At 47.6% G+C, this 13,682-nt stretch overlaps 1 protein-coding gene across 1 annotated transcript in view; it reads right to left on the reverse strand.

Moving 5' to 3' along the window:
- Nucleotides 1-505: 505 nt before the first annotated feature.
- Nucleotides 506-13,682, reverse strand: part of ADORA2B (adenosine A2b receptor) — a 31,852-nt gene continuing 18,675 nt past the window's right edge. Inside the window, exon 2 of the mRNA XM_033181785.1 lies at nucleotides 506-1,574. Within this exon, the coding sequence (XP_033037676.1) occupies nucleotides 914-1,574 (661 nt within the window). The 3' untranslated portion in view covers nucleotides 506-913. The remainder of the gene's footprint in view (nucleotides 1,575-13,682) is intronic.

Below are 13,682 nucleotides of genomic sequence, written 5' to 3' on the forward strand. Positions count from 1 at the left end.
AGAATTTGGTAGAGGAGGGATCCCATTTCACCAGTTTCTTCCCCATGGGTAGTTTTCTGTATATGGGAAGGAATGGAGCTTAAAATTATGTGATGAAAATTTGACTTATGAGAATATCATTTCCCTAGATTAATACAGCAGTTTCTTGATTGAATAATTACGCTTTTTTTTTTTTTGAGATGGAGTCTTACTCTGTCACCCAGGCTGGAGTGCAATGATGTAATCTGGGCTCACTGCAGCCTCCACCTCCCAGATTCACGTGATTCTCCTGCCTCAGCCTCCCGAGTAGCTGGGACTATAGGCACATGCCACCATACCTGGCTAATTTTTGTATTTTTTAGTAGGGATGGTGTTGCACCATATTGGACAGGCTGGTTTTGAACTCCTGACCTCATGATCTGCCCGCCTTGGCCTCCCAAAGTGCTGGGATTACAGGTGTGAGCCACCGTACCCAGCTGAATAATTATACTTTTAATTTTTGAGATCACCTTCCTAGGAACAAGTATACATTTTTAGTACGGCCAACTTTTATTTTTCCATTGCCTCTAAGTTAAAAAATACTTGCATTATAATAGTTCACAGTGTTTCACAGTAAAGTAGTTTCAGTAATTTTCTACCATAAACAAGGCAGACTTTTAAAAACAAAAGAGTCTCTTAGAATCCATTCAAGCTGTCAGCATCATCCACACAGTAAAAGCAGCTGAATAGATCATAAATATATTTGTCAACCCTTGGAGCCTACTAGTGACACATACGTATTAGCTAGATACGTGGTGGCGCCAGAGAAGTGCTCAAGAAAGGCAGTCCGTGTCCTTGTGAGGTGCAGCTATCTTTCACAATGAGAATAAGCCAGCCGTGTCCTCTTTGTTTCCTGTGGATTTGTATCTTCTCCTGGAAGAGGTGAGAGCCTACGTCATAGGCCCACACCAAGAGCAGGCTGTACCCCAGCCTGACCATTCCCACTCTTGACATCTGCTTGGCAGAGAAGATACCTGGAGATAATTTTGCGAAAAGTAGAGCGGAAGTCTTGGTTCCGGTAAGCATAGACAATGGGATTGACAACTGAATTGGCATGTGACAGAAGAATGGCCATGTTCATTGCCCACTTGGGCTTATTTTTACCCTGAGCAGGCTGGAAAAGAGTGACACAGTTAACAGCATGCACTGGTAGCCAGCACAGGGCAAAAATCCCCACAATCATGGCTAGTGACTTGGCTGCATGGATCTCCCGCTGGAGGGTAGTCCTCGAGTGGTCCATCAGCTCAGTGCGCTGAAGCTGCCTGCAGGCCACCATGAAGATCTTGATGTAGATCACCAGCATTATAAGCAGTGGGGGCAGAACACACCCAAAGAAATTGAAATACACCATGTAGCTCATGGGGACCACATTCTCAAAGAGACACTTCACGAGGCAGCAGCTTTCATTTGTGGTTCCATCCCAGGGTTCTGTGCAGTTGGTGGCACTGTCTTTACTGTTCCACCCCAGGAATGGAGTCAATCCGATGCCAAAGGCAAGGACCCAGAGGACAGCAATGACCCCTCTTGCTCGGGTCCCAGTGACCAAACTTTTATACCTGTTTAAAAGAACACCATCTGGTTATGGTCAGTTTATAGTGCTCTGCAACCACAATCCAAGACCCCACCTCCTCTTTATTTCCATGACCCTTTAACAACCTCTGAAGTTCACCTTCCAGGGCACTATGGCCTTTTACCCTCAACACCAAAGACATGCAAGCAGGGATGAGCAGCTTTGCTCTAGCAAACTCAATGAGATCTTCATTCTTGACTTAGTAACTCCTTTCTGTTTAGTGACAGAGGATGGCCAATGACAAGAGGTGGAGAAACCTTAAGGGGGTACTGTAAGTCCTCACTTAACGTCCTCAGTAGGTTCTCGCAAACTGTGACCTAAAGTATATGTCACAGGAAGTTAACTCTTGTTTGTGTTGTTAAGTTTGGCCTAAAGCTGCCTCCTTACATATTTTAAATTCAGCCTAAAGGTTTCTCTGTACATCGTGGACTCTTAACAAGTGGGGGTGTAAACAGACTAGCCTGCACTCATGCCAGTCCCCAATTTTTGACCAATCAGATTTGGCCAACTGTTCGAACTGTGTTCAAATAGGGTAAATGCCGAGCTATAACCAATCCAGCTGTTTCTGTACCTCACTTCCATTTTCTGTACGTCACTTTTCCTTTTTCTGTCCATCGCTTTCTTTTTCCTGTCCATCAATTATCTTCCACCACATGACTGCACTGGAGTCTCTGAGCCTACTCTGGCTCAGCAGGCTGCACAATTTGTGAATCATTCTTTGCTCAATTAAGCTCTTTTAAATTGAATTCAGCCGAAGTTTTTCTTTTGACAGTATGAACTGTGGTAAAACTGGCTTTGTTATACAGTGCACCATTTTGCTTCAAGTCACAGCTTCCAAGAACCGATCGACTTTCTATACTTCCTAATTACCCAGGTACCACCCTCTGAGTCTAGGTCTTCCATAAGGTATTGTTCTAGGTCAGCAGTCCCCAACCTTTCTGGCACCGGGGACCAGTTTCATGGAAGACAGTGTTTCCACAGACCAGGGGTGGGGGTGATGCATTAGATTCTCATAAGGAGCACACAACCTAGATCCCCTGCATGCCCAGTTCACAATAGGGTTCAGCTCTGTGAGAATCGAATGCTGCCGATCTGACAGGAGGCAGAGCTCAGGCGGTAATGCTTGCCTGCCTGCTCACCTTCTGCCGTGTGGCCCAGTTCCTAACAGGCCACAGACCAGTACTAGTCTGTGGCCCAGGGGTTGAGGAACCCTGTTCTAGGTGCTTGAGATACACCAGTGAACAGAGCACACAGAGATTCCTACTAAATTTTAAGACTCGAGTCTAGTGGGGGTAAACATAATAATAAACAAATACAAGTTAGTAAACAGTATGGAGATGTGTGTGGTATGAAAAATGAAAAAACAATAAGAAAGATCAGGATGGGCAGGGCTGCAGTTTTAAAGAGGCCAACATCATGGATAAGGTGACACTTGAACAAAGGCCTGAGGCAGTAAGCACTGGAGTGAGCACCACCTGTGGCTCCAAGCAAGGATCTTTCTGCTTCCCACAAACACCACAAGAGATTTACCTAGGACTATGGGCAGAATCATTTCTGAATACCTCTGCAGACTGCTGGAAAACAAGAGTCTGGCAATGCCCCTGTCTACTGAGAAATATTTGGGAAATAGCAAATATTAAAAATTTTTGGTCCTCTTTAAGCCATTAGATCAGGAGTTTGAGACCAGCCTGGGCAACATGGTGAAACTCCATCTCTACAAAAAAATACAAAACTTAGCCAGGCAGGGTGGTGTATATCTGTGGTTCCAGCTACTCGGGAGAATGAAGTGGGAGAGTCAGGATCACTTGTGCCCAGGAGGTTGAGGGTGCAGTGAGCTGTGATTGTGCCACTGCACTCCAGCCTGAGTAACACAGCAAGACCTAGTCTCAAAAAAACAAACAACAAAAAGATGCTAGAAACCACTGTTGGGGATACCAGTACAAAGGGACAAGGTCCTAGTCCTTAAGAGGTTGACCAGTATCCAGTTGAGGGATATGACATGTATCAGATAAGCAGGCTCTATGACAAGTGAGAATGAGAGCAGCCACCTCTGCCTAACAGGTGACCAAGAAAGGAAGTGACCTTATAAGGGCAATATACCTAAAATACTTTTTAGATATTTTGCTATAAACTAGTCTATCCATAGTTTATAGCAAAGGTTTAAATTTTGTTATTAACAACTGGTCCATAATACATATGTAATGTATAAATGAACATAATGTAATGTATTAAGTAAATGAAATAAAAATCCTCTGTAATCTCTGGGAAAAAACTGGGAAATAGTTTGACTGACATTACCTGAAGACTTGCCTATTTATTTCCTTTACCTGCAGTGTAAGACGTACACTTCCCAGCATGGCCGCAGAGCCCTCCAGCCTCAGCTCCACACGTCCAGTGTCTGCCATTGTTGACCAATGGCTCCCTCTGGCTCATGCTATTCTCAACATCAGACAAAGCATGTGTTGCTCTTACAAGGTCACTTCCTTTCTTGGTCACCTCTTAGGTAGAGGTGACCACTCCCATTCTCCTGCCCCATAACTCACTTGTCATAGAGCTGGCTTATCTGATACCTGTGGTATCCTTCAACTAGAATGTCAACCTCTTAAGGACTAGGACCTTGTCCCTTTGTATTGGTATCCTGAGGACCTAGCACAGTGCCTGGCACATAGTATGTTCTTAATATGGCCATTACAGGCCAGGCATGGTGGCTCATGCCTGTAATCCCAGTACTTCAGGAGGCCGAGGTGGGTGCATCACTTGAGGTCAGGCATTTGAGACCAGCCTGGCCAACATGGTGAAACCACGTCTCTCCTAAAAATACAAAAATTAGCTAGGCATGGTGGTGGGCACCTGTAATCCCAGCTACTCAGGTGGCTGAGGCAGGAGAATTGCCTGAACCTGGGAGGCAGAGGATGCGGTGAGCCGAGATCGCAACATTGCACTCCAACCTGGGCGACAGAGTGAGACTCCATCTCAAAAAAAAAAAAAAAAATGGCCATTACAAATACATTCATCATTTATTATCTGACTTTATTAAGCAGCTTTAAAGAAAGACTCCACTTACTAGGAATACTTGAAGTTGCAGCCTGGACAGGCAGAAGAACCAGTAGTTTGCTGAGGAAGTTAATTGAGGTCTTGCCTCATAATTTACAATGATCTCTAATCTTTTCTACTCCCTCTTAGCAACAGGCAGCTCAATCATGGGCCCCTGTACTACAGAGGACCTGCTGGGCTCAGTTTTTTCACTGAAATTGTCTTGGCCAGTGAATCCATCTGTTTCCCACCTCATTCAGGAATGTAAATTTCTTCCTTGAAAAAAGTTGTTCTTTGCCATTGCCTCACTGGAGGTGTGAACAACACAATTAGTCCCTGCAGCATAACAAGGAAGCCTCCCAAAGGCGGAGCACTAAGAAGCACAGAACTTCAGGTCCATGAGGCAGCCCATGCAGCAACCTGCCCTTACTCCTCTTTTGTTCACAGGACTAAGCTGTATCGAGTACAGCGGGTAACAGATCAGCTCTGGGGGATGAACTTATATCTGGGATAAGGAAATGATGGCACTTCCATTCTCACGATTGGTCTAGCGGATCCATGAAGTGGTTCTGGCCAATGAGACATACAAGGACATCTGCTAGGGGACCTCCAGGAAAGATTTTACTTCCTGATGAAGAGAGTGGGACCCACGAGGAGGGCTCTGCCCCATGCCCATCCTTTTCTGCTTTTGATGCTCTTGTGGAAGGGTGTGATGCCTAGAGCCGCAGCAGCCACACTGTGACCACGAGGGACAAGCCTGGAGACAAAGCTGATGGCAAAGCAGAAGACAACAATAGAGCTTGGATCCTTGATGACACCTTTGAACCACCTGACTAACCCTAGAACCATCATGGCTCTGTATTCTGGTTTCAAAAGATAATTAAATGTTTTGATTGCTGATAACACTGTGAGGTACTCTGTTAATGCAGCCAAACTAGAGAGGACTTTTATCTTTCTAGTCCAATCTCTCTTATTTCACAACTAAGAAAAGAAAACAAAGAAAAGAAAAACAAAGCTAATACACAAACCAAAGACCAGAAGCTAAATCAGTACTCACAGGCCTGTGTTCCTTGCACTATGTCATGCTGCCTCTTTTTTTTTCCAAAGCAATATTATATTTGGCGTACCCTGTACATAGAGGCTCATTCATGGGAGTGGCTTCCCACGAGCGTTCAGAACAACAACTGGAATCCACCCCATCTGAACTTCTCATAACTGCTGGATCCTACACATGTGCAAAACTGTCATGCCTTGTCTTGGATAAGGAAAAGCAGCTAATTCAATCAGTGGGGCAGCTGGTCACTGCCTTCTCTGTGAACCTCCATCACCACCTCTCTCTTCCCTGTTGGTTCATTAGTTCATTCGAAGAGTTTTTCGTTTGTACCACACATTCTGCCAGGCACTGCAAACACAATCACTGCCCTCGTGGAACATAAGCTAATGGGAAAGACATAAAATAAGTAAACATATAAATCTGAAACTATGAATTGGGATGGGTTCCGCCATACCAAAAAGAATTGGATGCACTGATAAGAGAAAAATGGAGGCCTTGGATACAGGATGTTAGGAAGGCCTTTCAGGCAGAAAGCTAAAGATTGAGGAGTGAGAAATTTGAAAAGCAGAACATTCCAGGCAGAGAGAACAGCATGCACTAATAAGGCTTTCATGCAGGAAAATGAGCCCAAGATGAGGCAGGGGCCAGTTCATAGGCACCAGGAGCCATGGAAGCCTTAAGTAGGGGATGGTACTGATTTATGTTGTAAAAAGGTCACCTGGCCAGAGTACGGAGACTGAATTTTAGGGGAGCCAGAAGAAAAGCAGAGAGATCAGCTAGGAAACTATTTCAGTAGTTGACTCGAGAAAACGTCGGCTTGGGCCAGGGTGACGGCAAAGATGATGGAAATGGATATACGCTATGGAGGCAAAACCAACAGGTCTTGAAGATCGATGGGTGCAGGAAGATGAAGACTGGAGGATGATTCCTTAGGGTTTTCCCCTTATGCGTTTGCATTTCCTGAAAGAGAGGATTAAAGGAAGAGTGGGATAAAGATCAAGAGAATGGTGGATGTGCTCGTACTGCTGAAAATGATCAGTAGTGAAGATGCAGGAAAAAGGGACAGATTATTATCATTATTTTATTTTATTTTTAATTATTATTATTTTTTGAGATGGAGTCTTGCACTGTCGCCAGGGCTGCAGTGCAATGGCGCGTCTTGGCTCACTGCAACCTCCGCCTCCTGGGTTCAAGCGATTCTCCTGCCTCAGCCTCCTGAGTAGCTGGGACTACAGGCGCCCCCCACTACGCCTGGCAATTTTTTTTTTTTTTTTTTGTATTTTTAGTAGAGACAGTGTTTCACTGTGTTAGCCAGGATGGTCTCTATCTCCTGACCCTCGTGATCTGCCCGCCTCAGCCTACCAAAGTGCTGGGATTACAGGCGTGAGCCACTGTGCCCGGCCAAAGGGACAGATGATTAAAGGAGATAAGAATGGGAGGAGGTGAAGGATGCAGGGTCCAGGGCACATGGGGAAGGACACTTCCTCAGCTGTAGTGGAAGGAAGGACAAGAACAGCACCAGTACACGGAGTGGGACAGTTGAGTCGTGAGAAGATGGGCCAGAATCTCCTTCAAGAACTGCTGTTACCTCAGAGAAGGATGGAGAAAGTCATCAGTTGAGGTAGGGGAGGAACCACATGACCAAACCCCAAGTTTTGTTGACAGATGCCTGCAGACCCTCCCTCAGGTGTCCGGACGGCTGGCATGGCTACCACCGCCTACACACCTGCTCTTTGGGCAGATCTGGGCTGTGGACCTCTCACATCTCATCAAACTACGCCTCCTAAGGTGAGAGCTGCTATCTTCAGTTTACAGATGTGGAAGCCACAAGGCTCAGAAGGGCTACCTCATGTGCCTGCTGCTGCTAAACTGCAGTCAGGACACAGACCTCATCTAATCTGATTCCAATTTCGCCCCAAACGGCCGTTTTCCTGCATAGCAATCTACAGCTCTTCCATGTTCATCTCACAAATTCCAGCTCCCTCCTCCGCCTGACCACACAGCCGTAAGTCAGCGGCTTGAAGACTTGAAGGAAGGGGTTTCTGCCACCCTCCTGGGAGGCAGTCCTCAAGGACAGCAAAAAGAGGCATGCTGGAGGACATAACCAGACCCCTCAGCACAACCTCTGTAGGAAGCGGAGTGTTCTCTGCGATGTTACGGTGTGTGTGTACAGTCACCTCGAAGTATGTACACACGGGGTTGGTTGCAGGACCCCCACGTATGCCAAAGTCCTCACATACTTAGGTTCCGCAGTTAGCAGCCCTCCGTATACGTGGGTTTCACATCCCAGGAATACTGCATTTTCAGTCACGTTTGGTTGAAAAAATCCAGTACAAGTGGACCTGCGTAGTTCAAACCTGTGCCGTTCAAGGGTCAGCTGTGTTGGCTTTGGTCCGCAGTTCCTGGCACATAACTCCCATAGCCCTTGTTACTTCTCCCCAGACAGGCCATGATAACTAAAAATATATCTTCCTCTGTCTTTCTGTCTTGGAGCTGTCCATAAAGAAATTCTCTGACCTACCTTGTTTGATTGTGACTCATAAGACCCGCATTTCAGAAGGGGTCCTGCCCCTCCCCTAGAAGAAGCCGCACAGGCCAAGAAGCATCGGAACAGATAGGTTTTGCTGAGTTTCCCCATTCAGCCTGTCAGTCTGAGATCATGCCCTTTTCATCCACTCACATTTCCACCTGGTTGTCCATGCTTGAGTCATGTCTATCCGATGAAGAATCCAAAAAAGGGCTACGAGGAAATGGTACGGAGAGCTTCAGGACAGCCAAACACATGGAGGTTCCTGAAGGGTGGTGCACCCAAGGAGGGCATGGAAACGCCGCGCTCCTCCTCACACCTCACCTTCTGTATCTCTTCATCTATGTCCTTTGTAGTATCATTAAAAACATTTTTTTAATATATTTTTTTGAGACAGAATCTCGCTCTGCACTCCCAGGCTGGAGTGCAGTGGTACAGCTGAGGAAGTGTCCTTCCCCACGTGCGCTGAACCCTGCATCCTCCACCTCCTCCCATTCTTATCTTCTTTAATAATCTGTCCCTTTGGCCGGGTGTGTTGGCTCACGCCTGTAATCCCAGCACTTTGGGGCGCCGAGGTAGGTGGATCACCTGAAGTCAGGAGTTCGAGACCAGCCTGGCCAACGTGGTGAAGCCCCGTCTCCACTAAAAATACAAAAATTAGTCGAGTGTGCTGGCGCATGCCTGTGATCACAGCTACTCATGAGGCTGAAGCAGGAGAATTACTTGAACCCAGGAGGCAGGGGTTGCAGTGAACTGAGATTGCACCATGGTACTCCAGCCTGGGCGACAGAGCAAGACTCCATCTCAAAAAAAAAAAAAAAAAAAAAAGGCAAGCAGTTGTCCCTGCACTGGGCAGGACACTGGAAGGAACGCCTGGGGACTCTCAGGAGGGCTCTGGTAACTGCCTGCCATCCTGCCATGTCCTTTCCTTTCCCACTTCCTGCTGGGCCTCTGTCCTCTCCCCAGGCCTCTCTCCCTCCCCGGCCCCACCCCTTGCTGCTGACTCTGCCTCCCACCCTGCACTCCAAACACCCTCAGGTCTGCATGCGCGTGTCCATCTTCCCAAAACATTCCTGAAGAGCATGGGCCACGTCCTTCGGTTCACCAGCCCGTGGCAGTCACTGCTCTGCTGCAGAGGTCACTGAGCACTGCAGCGAGGCCAGGGAAGCAGGACAGCCGCCCCAAGTGTAGGAGAGTGGATAACAGGCGACTGAAAAGTGAATACAGGAAACACAGGCAGCTTTATTATTCTAAACAAGGCAGAAACAATCCCAGCCTTTGCAGACCCACACAAAACGGGGGTTCTGGGAAAGTCCACACTCCGGGAAATGACTATGCCCCACCACTGTGTACGAAGCTGTGCTGTGATCCATCCATTCGTCTTATAAGGAGTTCATTAGCTAAGGAGATTGATAGAAAAACAGTCACATGGAGGGAATCAACAAAAGGAAACAGCGTGAACACTGAGGTTACATAAGGAAACGGGGAACCGCCAAGGCCTGCATAACAAGCGCTGGCCTATTTCTGGGGCAGGGTCTCTTCCTGCTCTGGCTCTGTGGCCCTCAGCTCAAACCAGGCTTAGAAATCAATTCCTAGTTCTCAAGGTGCTCCTAGTATAGATCAAGGGCAGCTACCTGGGGAGTGACATTGAGCCTGGCCAGTCCAGCCACAGGCTGGATGAAGCCTGAGCTTCCCATCAGAAACACTGGCCCCAGAACCCGCCTCCAAGTTGCTGCTGAGGCTTTTAACATAAGACGGAATGTGTACAAAGCACTTTATAAACGCAGATGGCTAAGTAAATGCACACAGAGTTCTACTGTCGCTTCTTAAAAGTGTTTCCTGTTTGTTTTAGGGACGTTTCTTCCCTTTATAGTCTAGCTCACAAGTTTTAAATTCCTCTGAAATACATACATTTCTGCTATAAAGCAATATATGCATTCTTAGAAAACCTCATGTTATCTTATTGCACATAATTAACAGGACTTCTGTGAAACATGGGCTAGAGCAGACAACTCAAACCTACAAAACGTTGTCACTAGAGCACTAACAAAATCTTTTGGGCCACCCAGGCAGGCAGCTCAGTGGGGCGAGAGGCTGCCACCGTGGGTATTAAAACTGCACCAAAAGAGTCAAATAGAAAGCCTGGCAAACTTTAATTAGAGCAAGGCTGACAGGTGCCAAGACAGTGCAGACGAAAAAGGAGTTCTAAGCCGAGGCGGGCGGATCATGAGGTCAGGAGATCGAGACCATCCTGGCTAACACGATGAAACCCCGTCTCTACTAAAAATACAAAAAATTAGCCGGGCGTGGTGGCTGGCGCCTGTAGTCCCAGCTTCTCGGGAGGCTGAGGCAGGAGAATGGAGTGAACCTGGGAGGCGGAGCTTGCGGTGAGCGGAGATCGCGCCACTGCATCCAGCCTGGGCGACAGAGCAAGACTGCGTCTCAAAAAAAAAAAAAAAAAAGGAGAAAGGAGTTCTGAGCCAGGGGGCTGTTACTAAGTGGGGCCTGGAGGCAGTGTAGCCTGCCACGGCCAAGACCCCAACAGGCTAGGATGTGGCTTTCTACGGGAGTGCCAGCTGCAGGCACTTGTTTTTTCTTGTTCCCAGGAGCCCACAAGGCTGACTGCGGCAGAGCAGTCAAAGGGCTTTTTCCTTTCCTGCTGAAGACGGTCATTCTCCTCTCCCTATTCCATCTCCTTTGCCTAGGCAAAATCACAGGTAAACCAAAGCAGTGTCTCCATTACACCAACATCCTTCCCCTGCTCACCTGCCACGCATGAATTAATTCACAGTACAGAAGTTCACATGGAAGCAGAGTAGCTTATCTGCCCCTGAGCTCTCAGGGCAGCTCATGACCGCCCAGAGCACCTCTTCCGTGTACCTACCACACGACTGCATTTTCTGTCTCTTTCCACTGAAGGATGAGCTCCTCCATGGAACAGACTCACAGCTGTATCCAAAACACCTAACACTGCCTGGCAAGCAAATGGTGAGAGAAAGCCTGAGTTTTTAATAAGGGAACAGAGGCCCGGCGCGGTGGCTCAAGCCTGTAATCCCAGCACTTTGGGAGGCCGAGACTGGCGGATCACGAGGTCAGGAGATCGTAGACCATCCTGGCTAACACAGTGAAACCCCGTCTCTACTAAAAAAATACAAAAAACTAGCCGGGCGTGGTGGCGGGCGCCTGTAGTCCCAGCTACTCGGGAGGCTGAGGCAGGAGAATGGCATAAACCCGGGAGGCGGAGCTTGCAGTGAGCTGAGATCCGGCCACTGCACTCCAGCCTGGGCGACAGAGCCAGACTCCGTCTCAAAAAAAAAAAAAAAAAAAAGAAGGGAACAGAACCCCACCTTCTTAATCAAAGAAATGTGTGGAACACCCACTTTTGGGACTTGGGAGTTCTAAATAAAGCAAAGTATCAAGTGCGTGAACACGGTTTTAGCTTCAGCTTCTGCTTACAAACCACTAGAGGCTATCTATATAAGAGGGGATATTGTTATGACGAGCCTCTGAGCAGCCTCCCATTTTTCAGATCTCCCATGGGACCAAACTATAAAACTTTTTCTGTTTGTTTGTTTGTTTTTGAGATGGAGTCTCACTCTGTTGCCCAGGCTAGAGTGCATCTTGGCTCACTGCAAGCTCCGCCTCCTGGGTTCCCGCCATTCTCCAGCCTCAGCCTCCTGAGTAGCTGGGACTACAGGCACCCGCCGCCATGCCAGCTAATCTTTTGTATTTTTAGTAGAGACGGGGTTTCACCGTGTTAACCAGGATGGTCTCAATCTCCTGACCTCGTGATTCGCCCATCTTGGCCTCCCAAAGTGCTGGGATTACAGACGTGAGCCACTGCTCCCGGCCACATTTTTTTTTTTAATGTTCATCCATTTTTCAGATTTCCTATGGTACCAAACTATAAAAGGTTTTTTTTTTTTTTAAATATTCACGAACAGAAAAATAAATAGAAATTTTAATAGCACTATAAGGCTGGGCACGGTGGCTCAAGCCTGTAACCCCAGCACTTTGGGAGGCCGAGACGGGCGGATCACGAGGTCAGGAGATCGAGACCATCCTGGCTAACACGGTGAAAAAATACAAAAACAAAAACTAGCCGGGCGAGGTGGCGGGCGCCTGTAGTCCCAGCTACTCGGGAGGCTAAGGCAGGAGAATGGCATAAACCCAGGAGGCAGAGCTTGCAGTGAGCTGAGATCCGGCCACTGCACTGCAGCCCGGGCGACAGAGTGAGACTCCAGTCTCAAAAAAAAAAAAAAAAAAAAAGCACTATAACAATTAAAAAAGTAGAATTCACCTTTTTTTTCTTTTTTTCTTTTTTTTGAGACGGAGTGTTGCTCTTCTCGCCCAGACTGGAATGAAAGTGCAGTGTCATGATCTCAGCTCACTGCAACCTCCGCCTCCCAGGTTCAAGCGATTCTCCTGCCTCAGCCTCCTGAGTAGCTGGGATTACAGGTGCCTGCCACCACGCCTAGCTAATTTTTTTGTATTTTTAGTAGAGACAGGGTTTCACCATGCTGGCCAGGCTGGTCTTAAACTCCTAACCTCAGGTGATCCCCCCGCCTCAGCCTCCCAAAGTGCTGGCATTACAGGTGTGAGCCACCGCGCCCAGCCTAAAACTCATCATTTTAAACCTTCCCACAAAGAAAACTTTAGGCCCAGATGACTTCGCTAATTAATTCTACCAAACATTTAAAGAACAAATAAAATCATTCTTATACAAAAAAAAGAAAAGAAAAAAAAAGTAGATACTATTTGATTTTACTTATACAAAGTTCAGGTCTAGGAACAGGAAGCAGGCTTCTCTGCCATCTGTGTCCTGACAGCAAACCACCTTGTCTCTGCAGACAGTCATGGCTGTAGCCAGGACGTGAGTCTGAGGAAAGGAAAGCATCTGCCTGCCCACTGGATAGCAAGGTTTGGTCACCAGAGGTTACTTTTAGGCTGAGTCTTCCCAGGAGGCCCTGGCCCTGGGCTGCTCTGGCTCCTGCGGGGTTCTCGTCTACTCCAGCCAAGTTCAGACATGTCTGAATTCCAGTGGGGGACCTGGCTGGGCCTGAGCTGAGCCCACCTGCCTTATGTGAAGGTGGCTGGGAGAGATGCCATTTGTCCTTCACAGTCACCTAAGAACAACAGATGAGCAATGCAGGTCGCGGTCAAGAAAGGTGGCAGCACTCCCAACCAGCTTCCTATGGCAAGAAGAGGCAATCCAAGGTGATCCACCAGTGATTCAACCAGTTGAGGTGAGGGTAGGGGCTAGAACCAGGTCTCCCATAGTTCCCCTTTGGGACTGGTGATTCTCATGCGCTGTTTTCATGGATCACATGGGACACAGAGACAGCCCAAAGCTGCTGGGCTCCAGATTCTGATCTCCTTCCCATAAAATAAGCAGCCCCTGAGACAAAGGGCTCCTGCCTGGAACCAGACCAAAAGAGAACAGGAAAATCTGTCCTCTGCCCCAAAAGTGGCCTCCCATG

The sequence above is a fragment of the Trachypithecus francoisi genome, unplaced genomic scaffold (assembly GCF_009764315.1).
Source record: "Trachypithecus francoisi isolate TF-2019V2 unplaced genomic scaffold, Tfra_2.0 Lachesis_group20, whole genome shotgun sequence".
NCBI lineage: Eukaryota > Metazoa > Chordata > Mammalia > Primates > Cercopithecidae > Trachypithecus > Trachypithecus francoisi.